The 13,731-nt window shown below is 44.5% G+C and overlaps 1 protein-coding gene across 1 annotated transcript in view; it reads right to left on the minus strand.

Annotated features, from left to right (window-relative positions):
• RYR3 (ryanodine receptor 3) overlaps positions 1-13,731 on the minus strand; it is a 504,534-nt gene that overhangs the window by 217,086 nt on the left and 273,717 nt on the right. The window contains exons 16-19 of the mRNA XM_045822230.1: positions 12,567-12,662; positions 10,969-11,087; positions 5,577-5,710; positions 3,547-3,788 (exon numbers count right to left, since the gene is read on the minus strand). Coding sequence (XP_045678186.1) covers positions 3,547-3,788; positions 5,577-5,710; positions 10,969-11,087; positions 12,567-12,662 — 591 coding nt within the window. The remainder of the gene's footprint in view (positions 1-3,546; positions 3,789-5,576; positions 5,711-10,968; positions 11,088-12,566; positions 12,663-13,731) is intronic.

Raw genomic sequence — 13,731 nt, forward strand, 5'->3', positions numbered from 1 at the left:
AGCCAGTAGCATACTCTGGGCTGCTCTGAGCCCAATTCACCTCCAAACGCAGATTGGAAAGGCTGCATGAAGGCCATGTCAGGAGACGGAGAGCGATGCCATGACCGGAGAAAAGCCATTCCTTCCAAAGGAAAACCACAGTGGCTGAGCTGACTCAGCATGCCATAGAGAGGGCTGGGCAGGGTTGAGAAGACAGATATTTGTGCAGCACATGCTTGAAAGTGAATTCACAGGCCTCTGGGGTGAAATAGACCCATTAAAGCTGCCCTCCCACTACAGAGAGAAAAAGCTCACTGATACACTCCCAGGATGTCACTTTGAAACTTCATTTTCCATTCAGCAGGGGACTTGGGTTCTTTACCCACTTAGGATAGGGCTATTCTTATGGTCTCCAGTAAAGTATCCAGAACTCTGGACTTGGTCTTTATGAGTAAAGTGAACTTGATAGACAATGAGGGAAGGGAAAAATCCTATTTATTGCATATCGAGTGTGTGTCAAGAACTTCATGTCTTTTATCACATTTAAATTCTATAAGAGCCATATAGCACATCTTCATTTTATCTGAGGGAATGAGTCTCTGAGAGGTTAAGTAATTTGCCCAATGTCAAAAAAAAAAAAAAAAAGCACCTGGTCATTGGAGGTGCTGGGATTCAAACCAGGCGTAAGTCCAAAGCCATGCCATTTCTTCTGGACTCTTTCCAATGACAAAGCATTGGAGGCACTGCACTTCTTTCCTACTGCAGCACCTCTACTGTGCATTAATAAATGCATTGAAGACCAGTCCAAGGCCGTGGCTTAATTTATGCATACATATGAGTTTAAAGTTAATGAACCTGGGCATTTGTATCTCAAGGAAAAGGAGAAAAATTGTCACAACCGGTTTCCAATATTTCTCCCTAGCCACCCTCCATTCCTTCTTATAGCAGACAAGTTGGAGTGTCATTTCCATTTTGTTTTTTCATTAGACAATTATCCTTTCATCTGACAGTCTGAAACTCAATGCTGTCCTTGTGGGAGTCATTAACAGAAATCTTACTTTGTTGGGGGGTGCACATGCCAACGTATTTACCCACAGTGCATTCTGTGAGATACATGTTCCTTGTGCTGATTGGAGAATTCAGAGTAATGCCCAGGCCCAAGGGAGCTTTGTATTTCGGTGAGCATGACAATTATAAAGCTTATGGGCACTGGTTTTCCCACTTCTCCTCAGGTGCTGGAGACTAAGGGGTGAAGTCCCCTAAATGTACCTCTGTTACTCGGTGTGGGTAGTGATCAGACAGCCATGGTTGCCTTCTGAAAAGTGGAGTCCCAAACCTCCTCCCCATCTCCAGTCATAAGAGGCACTGCTAGTGATAACCGGGTAGGCACATTCGCCTTCCTGGTCTTCAGAGGAAGCAGGACAAGAGGGATGGGGGGCACTGTTCACTCCTGGAATGACACACATGTAGGCAGATGTTTGGGTCCTCAATGCACAGCCAGCAGCCCTCTCTGGACACACAGGGCATGGGTTCTCTGCCTCCTAACTGACTGATACACTCATTCTGCCAACTTTACAAAGGGATATACTAGTGTCCCATGCAGGGCTGCAAAGTCTAGAAAAGTCCAAACAATTTTTCTCTTTGAGAATGGTTATTTTCCCTCTGAAATGAGGATCCAGTTTTCTTCATCCAAGGGTGTAAGTGAATTTCCTGTTTCTTTAACCGATCCCCATGCAGAGGTCCCTTCAGGTGTAGACTGGGATCCAGGAAATACCCTTGAACTGTGGTCATGAGATGGCGGCAGATGAGCAGCCACCCACAAGTAGTGGGATAATAATTTTCTCAAGTCCATCCTGTTCAGTCCTTTACAGATTCAATTCTACCAAACTCAGGAGCTGTGGATGTGCATGAGCACAGTGACTCTTCTCAAATAGCTTCCCCAGAGACAACTCTCTGAGTACCTTATGACCTCTGATGATAACTTCAGCTAAATGCTACTACTGTATAGCCACTTGGTGGCTCCATGCAGGGGCTTGGAGAACCAAGAAGGGATGTTCCACCCTGACCCTCGTGAAGATGGAACTAGGGAAGGTTAAGTTGGGAGGCTAAGACGAGACTTTCACTCACTCTAACTCATCATCCTGCTATTTTGCATCCACTTTTGTTTGTACCACACTGTCCCTCAGACACATAAAACATGGACAAAGTAAAGGCTTCTTCTTTCTTTCCACAAATAACCCAAGACAAATACATATATACATAAGTTTACACCCTTCCTAAAAGTTTAAAAATGTTTAAAATGAATTTAAAACAGCACACACAGGCATAAACCATAAAGGCTAACTGAAAATAAAGACCAATGACAAGAAGCATTTCATCAGGACCTGAGCTAATGGTTCCAGCCGGATAGCCAAGGGAAGAAGGAAGTGTGATGGGTTCCCAGGTATGAAAGAAAATAGGTGGGTTTGCGTTTAGAGACAAACTTTTCCCTCCTACTGGATTTAGGGTAGAATGTGTGTCATGGTTCCTTATGTAAGAGGCACGTAGCACAGTGCTTATGTAAGGGGTTTCTATGAGGGATGTGACTGCAGTTTTGCAAAAGATGCAGATAGGACACACTGTAGACAACAGACAGCAGAGGTGGAACTCTTATTCTGGGATGAAGGCATGAGCATTCTTGCATTTCATCCCAGCAGAAGCTGACCCATTCCTGCACAGGCACAGGCTGTGGACATGCTTGGGGAAAACGAAGTTCATCTTTAAAAAAGGAAGCTTTGGTCCTGGCCAGCGAGCTCAGTTGGTTGGAATGTTGTCCTATTACACTGCAGTTGTGGGTTTGATCTCCGGCTAGGGCACATACAGGAATCAACCGATGAATGCATAAGTAAGTGGAGGAACAAATCGATCTCTTTCCTTTTCTCTCTCTCTATCTTCCTCCTTCCCCCCACCTCTAGAAAAAAATCAATAAATAAAAAAGGAAGCTTTGGATTCTTTTTAACATATCAGCATCTACTATGTGTCAGGTATAGAGCCAGCCATTTTATAAAGTGCATCATGAAGCAACACACTGCACTGATGAGATGATGGGCTTACAGTCAGGTTTAGGTCCTTCCCCATGTGACTGTGAATAAATTACTTAAATAGTTCGCTGCCTCAGTTCCCACATCTCTAGCATGGGGTCAATATTAACTTCCTGAAGGTGTCATTATAAGGATAAAGTGAGAGAAAAAATGTACAAAAGGTATGCAGCTCAATGAGTCTCTTTCTCCTTTTCTGTTTGCCCATACAACCATGAGATCATCTGTGAGTAGGACCATATAGATACAGACACTGACTTGGGAAAAATGAAGCAATCTGTGTAGATATGCAGCTGGAAGCTCCAGAGTCATGGTTTAAAAGCAGGATAGTCTCATTTAAAATCTGATGCTCTTCCCACCTAATCTTCTAATTAGTTTATACTTAAGTCTATACCATTTATACAGGAAGTGACTGTTTCAGCTCGAACGATTCAAGCCTGAATCACTCCCAGTAAGAGATAAGGGGCCAAATCTTTGGCAAGGTACTCACCTGACCAAAGGTGAAGTCCATCAAAGCCATAGGAATACAGGTCATCCCCAACACCGTTGCCTCCCCATCCTTCTCCGCCTCCAGGGTATGGAGCATAGCCTGAGGAAGAGGCCCAGCCCACCCGCAGGTGTGTGGGCTCTGCTGTTAGGAAGGGGTCCACCTGGTCGATAATGAGCTCGAAGTACCACTTTTTGTACTGTGCTGAGCCCTCAGCGACTCCCAGGAAGATGTTTGGTCGAATACTGAAATTAAACATGGGACAGGGGGCATTTACTGACTTAAAAACTGAGGAGAGCAAACCAAACCAGACCAGAGGAGGCACTGGCCCAAGTAAACCAAGGGCAAGAGCAGTTCTGTGGTTTTCATGTTGTTCTAAAGCACAAAAAGCTTGGAGCCTCCAACACTTGATCAAGTTCTTAGGAAGGTGTCAGGATGACATTAATTCCATTACAAAATACAGAGCACCTCACTCCCTTTAAATGTTCCATTCAAGGTAACCAACGTTTACTGAGGGTCAGCTATGGGTAAAGATGCCGAAGATGTCATGTAGAGCTGCACAGTTACAAACCCTTGTATCTTACTGTAAGTGAAGGAAATGACTTGTTCCATCTTCCGGTAAATTGGTTTAATCATCCCTATTTTCATAACAGCAGCGTTGTCACCCAAGCATTATTAATAACAATGGCCTTTTGAAAGCATTAAGAGGTCACATTAGAAAAGATCCGGGCAGAGAAGACAAATACTGCATAGTATCAGTTACGTGGGGACTAAAAACAAGTTGAACTCAAAGAGACGGAGAGTAGAAAAGTGGTTGCCAGGGGGCTGGGCTGTGGGAAGTGAGGAGCAGGGAGACTAGGAAGAGGGGGTAAAAGGAGACAAACTTTTAGTTATGACTAAGGTCTGAAGATCTAATGTATTAACATGGTGACTATAGCTGATGACATTGTATTGCGTAATTGAAATTTGCTAAGAGAGTAGAACTTAAATGTTCTCACCAAAAAAGAAAAAAAAAAGGTAATAGATGTGCTAACACTTTGGGGAGAAGCCTTTCACAATGTGTACGTATATTGTATATATGTCGAATCATCACTTTGTATGCTTTAAACATCTTACCATATTGTGGTCAATTATACTTCAATAAATCTGAAAAAAATTCAGCCTAGATGACAGGAAAGAATTGGAGGAAGAAATCATTCTTAGGCAACATTCTTAAGGGCCGGAGGTTTTAATGTATCCAGCAAAATGGCTAAGAGCTTGTGACAAAACCCCTGGAGTTTTTCTGAGGTGTCCGCTGATCTGGGTGGGGTCATGTTCCATTTTGTGTGGGAGGGGAAACCAGCCTGGTACCAAGAAGAAACGTTTGTGTGGATGGCTCAGGTCTGCTGGCTGCTCCATGCTTCAGAGGGGAGGGTCTCCTCTCACCATGGTATATAGATTAGAAAGCGGGCCTTGGTGGAAAGTTACTGAAGAACCTTAGGCCTGCCTAGTCCAGGCCCAGTGAGTTCACATGACTATCATGTGGCCACACGTATGGACCAGCCACCTAGGTTCTGCCTGGGCCTGTACTTTCCACCCTGACCTTCACAGATACTCCTGGGGAAATGACCATGAGCCAGAGCATACAGTAAATCATGGTATCAACACGGGACATCTAATCTATAAGAGATTTTTAGAAAAAAAGTTGGTGTATCAAACTAAAAATAAAGCCATGAAGAAGGCATAAGATAGATGTGTACTGATGTTTTAAGTAAAACATGACAGACCACTTCTGGCTGAACTCTTCAGGCTTTGGGTGGTATATATACACTGGCCCTGGGCTCTTCAGGTTTTCACCTGAACAAGTGCCAAAAGTGGATGTGGTACTAGGCCCTGAACCAGGCCATGAAAAGGTACACATTTGCCTGCTCTCATCTTATGCACCAGAATCATCACAGAAATAATGGGTGGGTGGCTTTGGAGTTCAGATCAGCCCCCTTCCTTCCCTGTCTGGAGACCAGATGCCCCTTTTGGAGTCATGATGGTGGCCTTACCTCGTCACGTCGTTAATCAGCCGCGTCTGCAGCAGCAGGTTTCTCCGGGGCAGCAGGTTGTCGCAGATGAGGTTCTGGTTGGTTCTCACTGCGACCCCATTGCAGAGACAGAGGGAGCACAGCACATCCAGAACCTGCAGTGGGACACACCGCCAGGCCTTAGGACCTGACAGCCTGGACACAGGAAGGAAGCAGGCTTGCTGCGGGGTGGGGGCTGGGTGATAGGTGGGACAATGACCTGTTCAGAGTCAAGAAAGCCTGACCCCTACCACCAGGCATAAGTGAGTAATGCCCCAGAGCCTTCTGCCTCTTGGGAAATGAGGCCGGGCTTCCTTCCAGCCTCTGCCCTGGTCTTGTGCACTTTCCTCCAAGGCACACATTTTCAGCTACTGTTCTGTTAATGTGGGTAAGAGTCTGGGCTCTGAAGGCAGACTGCCTAGCTTATATCCCAGCCAGGGCCAGGACTAGGGTGAGGTGAGGCGTCCAGGGCACAAAATCCAGGCACCACTCGCTGGATATGAGTAGGGGCATGGGCTGGAAAGCCCTTCATTGGCCACAGAGAGAAGCCCATGCTCCCCTCTGCACCACGGTCAGTAGGCACTCAGATTCCCATTTGCTAAGGTCCCTCACACAGAGCAGGCTTGGGAACTCAGGTGGCTCAGGTGGGGGTGGTAATAGGGCAGGTTCTGGTTCTCGGGTCTCACTGTGATATTAAATCTCATTAAGATGCCCTATATTCCTAGAAATCCATATTCAAAAACATTTCCCCTGCTCTCCTTCTCCCCTCTAGAGTGATGCCAAACTTGCAAGAGCACAGGTGGCCCTGGCATCTATGAGACCAGCCACCAACTTCTGTTCCTTTTGTTTGCTGGCTGCCCTGGAAGTGGGCACAGCCCCTGGCCTCCTCCACCATGTGCTGCTCATGCCCACCCTGACTCCTTTTTCATCATCCTCTTTCATTCCAGACTCTGTGTTCCTGCCCTGGCAGAGCACACTGTGCTGGGCCAGGCACTGTTCCTTCCTCTCTCCTACAGCCAGTGATGAGGAACAGCCAGGAGTGTGGCAGCTGTACTGAAGGGGAGACGAGTGGCCGCATTTCAGTCTTTCAAAGCGGCCACTGAAGACTCAATGCTTCAAGGGGTTGGATGGCTTCAGATTGCTGGTGGCATTTGTATCCATAATTCTCACAAACCAATTTTCTATGTGATTCCTCAAATGTCAACTTTGTTCCAGATAAACACAAAGCACATTTATGGGACAAGCAGAAAGGACCCCAAAGGTGGTTTTGTGGACTTTCCCAATCACCACTCCATGAAACGTATGCTCAGTGGAAACCCAGAGCTCCATCCAGGGTTCCAGAGGGTAACTTCTCATTCTGAGAGCCACAGATGGCCATGAAATTAAATACTTATCATCTGGCCTATCACACATTTTCATCTGTTTTGCCTCTCACAGCCTAGGGAAAGCAGAGCTTAATCTGGTACAACAGACCAGCAAAGAGAAAAAGGGCTGTGTGAAATGCACACAGCCTAACAGTATCTCATCCACAAATAGCAGTGCCATAAAGAAGTGTGACACCACACAGGCTGTTTCAGCAGGTGTATCTTTGGATATAATGGGCAGTGGGGAAACACTTCCTTTTCCAGAAAAGTTTAAATGGGTTCTCTTGAACAGGATGGGGGACACACAGTCACTGTGCCTATAGGTCATCTGTACTTTCTGATGAAGAAATAATATCTCAGCGATCTCTGGGATGTGTGGCTTGTTGTGGCAGTTACTGCTGAGTGAGTCACCAGGTTCTGTTTTCCTTTTCATCCTGGGCACACAAGAGGATACATTCCCCAGCCTTTGTTGCAGTTATGTGAGGTCATGTGACTGAGTTCTGGATAATGAAAAGTAGATACCTCACTTACAGTGATGTCCTGGCCCTAAAAACCCGCACAGTCCTTTGTGCACTGTCTCTCTTTCTAGCTGATTGTAGCTATCCAAGGAAGGATGATAAAACCCAAGGGCCTCCTTTTTCCAAGTGTGATCCACCTGGGAGCTTGCCAGAAATACAGATGCCCCTGGACCTACCAGATCAGAGCCTTCATTTTAATAGCAATGCTAGGAGATCTGTAAGCACATTACAGTTTGTGAAGCCCTGTCCTAGGGGATGGGAAGCTGCTAGATGGAAGGAACCTGTGTCTCTGAATAACCACACAGAGTGGAGCCCTCCCAGGGACTGGCTTCAGACTGAGACAAGTTCTGTACATGTATGCGAGCTTCCATCATTCCAGGAGAGATGGGAGAGGATTCTGGCTCTACTCTGTCATTCCTTTTACTCATTTCTTACACTTGTAACAGACGTGTATGAAATGCCTGCCATGTATAACATATGAGCTCGGCACTATAGGGATTGCAAAGATGATCCCTGCTGTGAAAGAACTTGGCATCTATGAGAGAAATATGCATGTACACAAAACCACAATAAAAGGCAGAGTGGAACCACCAGGGAACAGAGTGCAAGTTGTATAGGATCAAGGAGAGACCATATCCAACTAGAATAAGAAAAAGCTTCATGGAAGTGGCATTTGAACTAAGTTTCGAAGGGTGGGTAGAATTTTTGTGGGTCCTAAAAAAGTAGGAGGGATCAAGGGGCAGAGTGCATTCAGAAAATGGGGAGTGGGCAGTGTACCCCACTTTTTTCTCTTTCACTCCAAAGATTGTGTTCTTTCCCTCTAACTTGTTTATCACAAACTTGATCATGCTTCAGATGAGTGGTAGTGCTTTCCATGGGAGGGACAGAGGTGGCAATTGCAAACTTTTAGAGAGAAAGGGAAGGTCTACTCATTGCCAGTACAGCTACTCTCCACTCTTTAAGCATGTGATTGCAGGGGGCATGGTACTGAAAGGGGTATCTCAAACCAATAAGACAAACAAACTTTTTTAAAAGAAAAATGTCATGACTCTGAAGACCATCTTCATGGACCCTCAAACATCAGTCTGAGCAACCCAAACTTATATGAAAATGCCTTCTAATTGCGAATTCTTCACAACAAAGATTTTTGTATTTACATAACTATAAAAACAAGGACACAAATGAAACATTCTCACAGAACATGTGGGCCATGAAGAACATGTTCACAGACTTCAGCTTGAGAAACCTGGAAGGAACATTAAACTTGGAGTTGGGAGACCTAAATTCTGGTCCTGCTCTGTCATTCATTATTCCCATGGCCTCTGGGAAATTGCTTAACATCTCAAAGCCCACGTCCCAGCCTTGTTACTGCCTCTGTCAAGTGAAAATATTAACAGTACCACTTCATGGCATCAGAACGAGGACTAAAGAAAATGCATGTGAGCACTGAGAATAGTACCTGGCATTTGTCAAAGGCAAAATAAATGTTAGCTACCACCATCCTCATTATTACTGTCACCATCGTTGGAGGAGCTGGGAGGTGCACTGTGGCTCTAAATTTCTGTATCTGTTCTGTCACTGTCTTCATGGAAAATTAAGTGAAGGGGCTGAGACACCTAGGACTGCAGAAAACAGAGCTGCCTGGATGGGGAAACATTTCTTGGGCGTTTTCCAAGCAAAGATAAAGTATTACAGTAGCAGTCTGGCCTGCACTCCGCATATTCTTTGCAAAGCTACCACACATACCCCTCCTGATGATTTGATGCCAGACTTATCCTTGAAAATATAAGTTATCCAATGGAATAATCTCTCAGAGTGGAACTAAATTCACAGCAAGCCAGCCATCACCAAAATCTATCCAAAGACAAAAAGGGGACTCCTTCAGCAGACTCTCTGAGTTACACAACCATATCGCCTGAACTTTGACATTACTAGAATTGCTCAGACAGTGCCTTGGCTCTAGAAGATTAAAGACTACTCTGCTACAGTGTCTGGGTAACATCTAAGATGAGTTCTTGATTTCTAGCAAACTACCTCAGCTTATTAGGCCTCAGTTTTCTCAACTGTAGAATGGGCAGAATAGTCATCACCTTGCTGCCAAGGGACATCCATTAAATGCCTTGTGGCTTTTGGCTAAAAGATGCCCTAACACTCTGGTTTTTATTAAGTGCATTATGTGGTGCTATCATAAAGAAGTCCCAGGGACAATGACGTCAACTGATGTGACAGCAGCTTTCCCGCCAAAGGGCTCCTCTTGACATCTGCATGCAGCTCATAGCTCAGGCAATGCGTTACTTGGGTACTTAACAATTATTCTCATTATACTCCACAGGGGGAAGAACCATGTTGAAACACTGAGAAGCTGAACTGAAGTTGGAACCTCATGCCTGCTTTTGATTTACCACATTTGGGAAAGCAATTACAGATCCCACATATTTCTTTCTATTCTTTGCCAAGCAATTTCACAGATGCTAAGGACCATGGCATTTTTTTTTTAATTTCCTGAGGGTGAAACATATCATCTAAGCAGTGCTGCAGAGCCTCCTTCTCCTGGACCCCCTGAGATGTACTTCATATATGCAGTGCCCCCAGATGATGGCAAGCAAAAGAGGGCAGTGATCAAGCTGAGTTCACTCCACTCTGCAGGATCCCAGCTGCTGTCCCTCATGCCCGTTCATGCCATCTGCTCTTGGAATACACTCCCTCAACCTTTGAGTACCCGTCTAATTAGTCAGTGCAGCAATCTCATGTATGAGGGGCAGATGTTGAAGGGTCAGGGTAAAACATATTTTAATAGACTTTCCCCAAAAACCACTGTGTCTTTAGAAATGTAATTCCACAAAAATAGATGCAGAACTTAAAAGAGACTGAAAAACAAATGGATACGGCATTCCACTTTAGTAAGTGAAGTGTCTCCATTTTACAGATGAAATAACTGAGGCCCGAAGTCACACAGCTGTTGTATATCAAAGGGAGAGACCCACAGCTTCAGTCCTCTTGCTGGCTCCTGCAGACTCATTTACTTCCCTTGGCTTGACTCACCATGGTAAAGCTAATTTCATTTAATAACAAGACTTTCTATGTTGCTTTTATCTGATTTTTGTAAATCTTCTTCACACAGCCAGCATTAGCTGTTGCTCTGCTAAGCTCCCAGATCCCAGGGGTGGGAGTGAGGCCTGCAGCTGGCTGTGTATAGACTCCAGCCAAGTGCCTCCCACAGTCTGCTTGTGTTGAGGGCTAATGATGGTGAGCAGGACTACTTGGGAAGTTGGCGGAAATGAAGGGAGACCATCCAAGGCCAAGTGTGACTGACTGACTGGCTTGTAGTATCTCCCAGGCAAGGAAAGATCTTTCAGAACATGTTTCCCAAGGGTTTTTCAAAAAAATATAAATCAAAGCCAAGAAGGAGAGCAGGCAACATACGCTTGATAACACACAATGGTTACAAAGTGGCTGGGAGGAAAAGCCATGTAAAGTCAGCCACCAACCCACCTTGTGGTTCCGCCCGTGCTTATCCAGCAGGGAGATGATGGACTTGATGTGGCCCTCTGCTATCAGGTTTAAGGCTTCTGGGCTTTCCGTCAGGATGCAGTGTAAGACTTCCAAGATACCTACGTGAATGCCACAAAAGTCACTTGGACATATATTAGCCTTCTGAACTGGCCATAACTTTGAAACCTGAGAATGAAAAGACCATCCTGAGGGGAGAGAATATCATCAGTTCTCTGAATCTATTACATATTTCCAGCCAGACGAAAGATGCAGTCCTCTTTTGTAGACTTCAGGAACCTCTGAGGGCCAACTGGTCTGTAATTAGAGGTGAGTTTTATGCAGCACTAACTACGCTCCCCTTTTCCTGGGCAAAGACATAATACTTCTATGTCAAAATATAGAAAAACAGCTGTAAAGTGGAATTGTTAACTTGATCAAATCAAGCAATACTTAAATAAAAATAGAAAAAATAGATTGCCAGGTTAGTATAAATTCTAAAGGTCTTTCAGGTAATTTAGACAATATTTGAAGTGTTTTTCAAATAAGAGTTTATTTGGAATTACCCCAGAAATTATTTTTATTTTAGATGTCCTTTTTACTTTATTTTAGTATCAAATTATGAACTCACTAAAAAATGCTCTTTGCCTTTGCCCCCTTTTCTTGGCACACTGGATGGTTTTCTGTATTAAGTGAAGGCTTAAGAACAACTAACTGGTGCCCCAACAGCCTGGCAACACCATGATGAAAATGCAAGGGAAGAAGTTAGCCAGCACCTTCACTGGCTTTAATAAAAAAATTCCTCTTCGTTCTGTTTTTCCCCGAGGTTTTTGTAAATTGCCCTGACATGCAGTCTGGCCCACGGGAGGAGATACCGAAGAAAAGAGAGGCCTGGGAAGACATGTGTAGGTGGACAGTCCTGGGGAAGCCTTCCCTTGGCCTGTCTTGTCCAAGCTCCTGCCACCTCTAGACAATGAAAACAGCATCAAAGCCTGTCAGCTTCCCAGCGAGGGCCCATGCCTGTCATGCTCACTCATCTCCGAGGAAGCCAACCACTGAGCTCCATGGCATAGTCACTTGGTCACTTACCAACAATGACTATGCTCTTGGCTCAAATTCTCTGTGAGTCATGAAGGGCTCTGGACATGATGTCAAGGGTGACTCAGAGGGTGGAAGGATCATCATTTCCTCTTATTCCACAGTCATTTTTCAGTCCTGCTTCTAACCCAAACTGTTAGGAGGACTGCATCCAGAAAGAATTTAGATTTAGAAAAGCAGAGAGAGAGAGTCCTGGTAGCAGTCAGAAGGAGATCGGGACCCTGGGCCGGGGGCCATTAGAGGATCCAGGGGATGAAGATGAAGGCACAGAATGAAATGTGAAACAAAGGGGGAGACTATTAAAATCGGGTTGGAATTGTTAAATAAAGTTATAGGGGTGCCAGGAAGATTTAGCTTTTAGCTGTTGTTGTTGAAATAATTATTTGTTTGTTTGTGGTCCAAGGGAACAAAGAGTTATTCAAAGATTCAACCATGTCTTCCTTTTTACAGAAAGGAGAAAATAAAAAGACTACCTTCTCCATTGTTTTCCTGTCAATTCTTACCTGAGGAAGATTCTAGTCTGTCCAATTTGCTGATTAGCCAGTCAAGGTTATTGGAGAATTGAGCGCAATTGTTTCTGTTTCCACGGATGAGGGCAGCTGTGAACAAAGAAATATCTGATTGTGTACAGGTTAAAGGATGCAATGATGGGCATAAGAAGTTGGGAAGTTCTTAAATATACTTCAGCTACTTAACAACTAGAAGAAATGAATAACAATCTTCCCCTCCTTAGCCCTTTGATTCAATCCTGTTTCTATATCAAGAAGAGTATAAATCTAGCCTTCACTCAAGTACTTCCAGAGAATCTGCTATGCACCAGGCACCTATCTAGTCACTAGAAATAAAGCAGGGGGAACGAGACAGCAGAGTTCCTGCATTCACGAAGCAGGAGAAAGAGACTATCAACACACAAATTAATAAAATTACTTCAGATGATGACAAGCAAAAAAAAAGTATCAGCTTAGTTACTGGCTAAAAAACTCAGTTTCTCATAGTGTTTTCTTAAACCTAGCTAGAGATTTGCTATTTTTCGGTGTTAAAAGAAGGATCCCAAATGAACACAGCTGGATGAGTTGGTTAAGTTAGTAGGTGAGTAATAACAAACATGAAACTCTAAAAATATCTAGAGCACATTAGTGTAAGACAGTGGTTCCTAAAGTTTGGTCTCTTGGACCAGAATGTCAGTGTCACCAGAGAACTTGTTAGAAATGCAAATTCTCTGGCTTTATCCCAGATCTACTGAATCTGAAGCTCTGGGGATGGGGCCTAGCACCTGCATTTTAACCAGCCCTCCATCTGCTTTTGATGCCTGCTCACACATGAAAAAAAATGGTAGGTGGTATTGCTAAGGGAGGGAGGGAATATGCTGTGATTAGATTTTCAAGAATCCAGAAAAGAAGTAACCTTCCATCCATAAGCCCACTGCAGATATAACTCTGGAACAAGTCCCTCTAAATGGAGTGTGCTCAAGTAGCTCGTTTCTGATGCTGTTGATTTTCAGAATGATGTTTGTAAGGTGTTCGGATAAGGAAAGGTCTACCTCAGGACCTCCGCTTTGTACCTCTGCAGTTAGTGGAGGGCAGAATTGTTCTGAGCTCCCAACCTGCTTTTCAGGTCAGCCAAAGCTCAGGGAGTCAGTCTGCCTAGGCTCAAGCCCTAGTTCCACCA

The sequence above is a fragment of the Phyllostomus hastatus genome, unplaced genomic scaffold (assembly GCF_019186645.2).
Source record: "Phyllostomus hastatus isolate PE091 unplaced genomic scaffold, TTU_PhHast_1.1 phas_scaffold_501, whole genome shotgun sequence".
Classification (NCBI taxonomy): domain Eukaryota; kingdom Metazoa; phylum Chordata; class Mammalia; order Chiroptera; family Phyllostomidae; genus Phyllostomus; species Phyllostomus hastatus.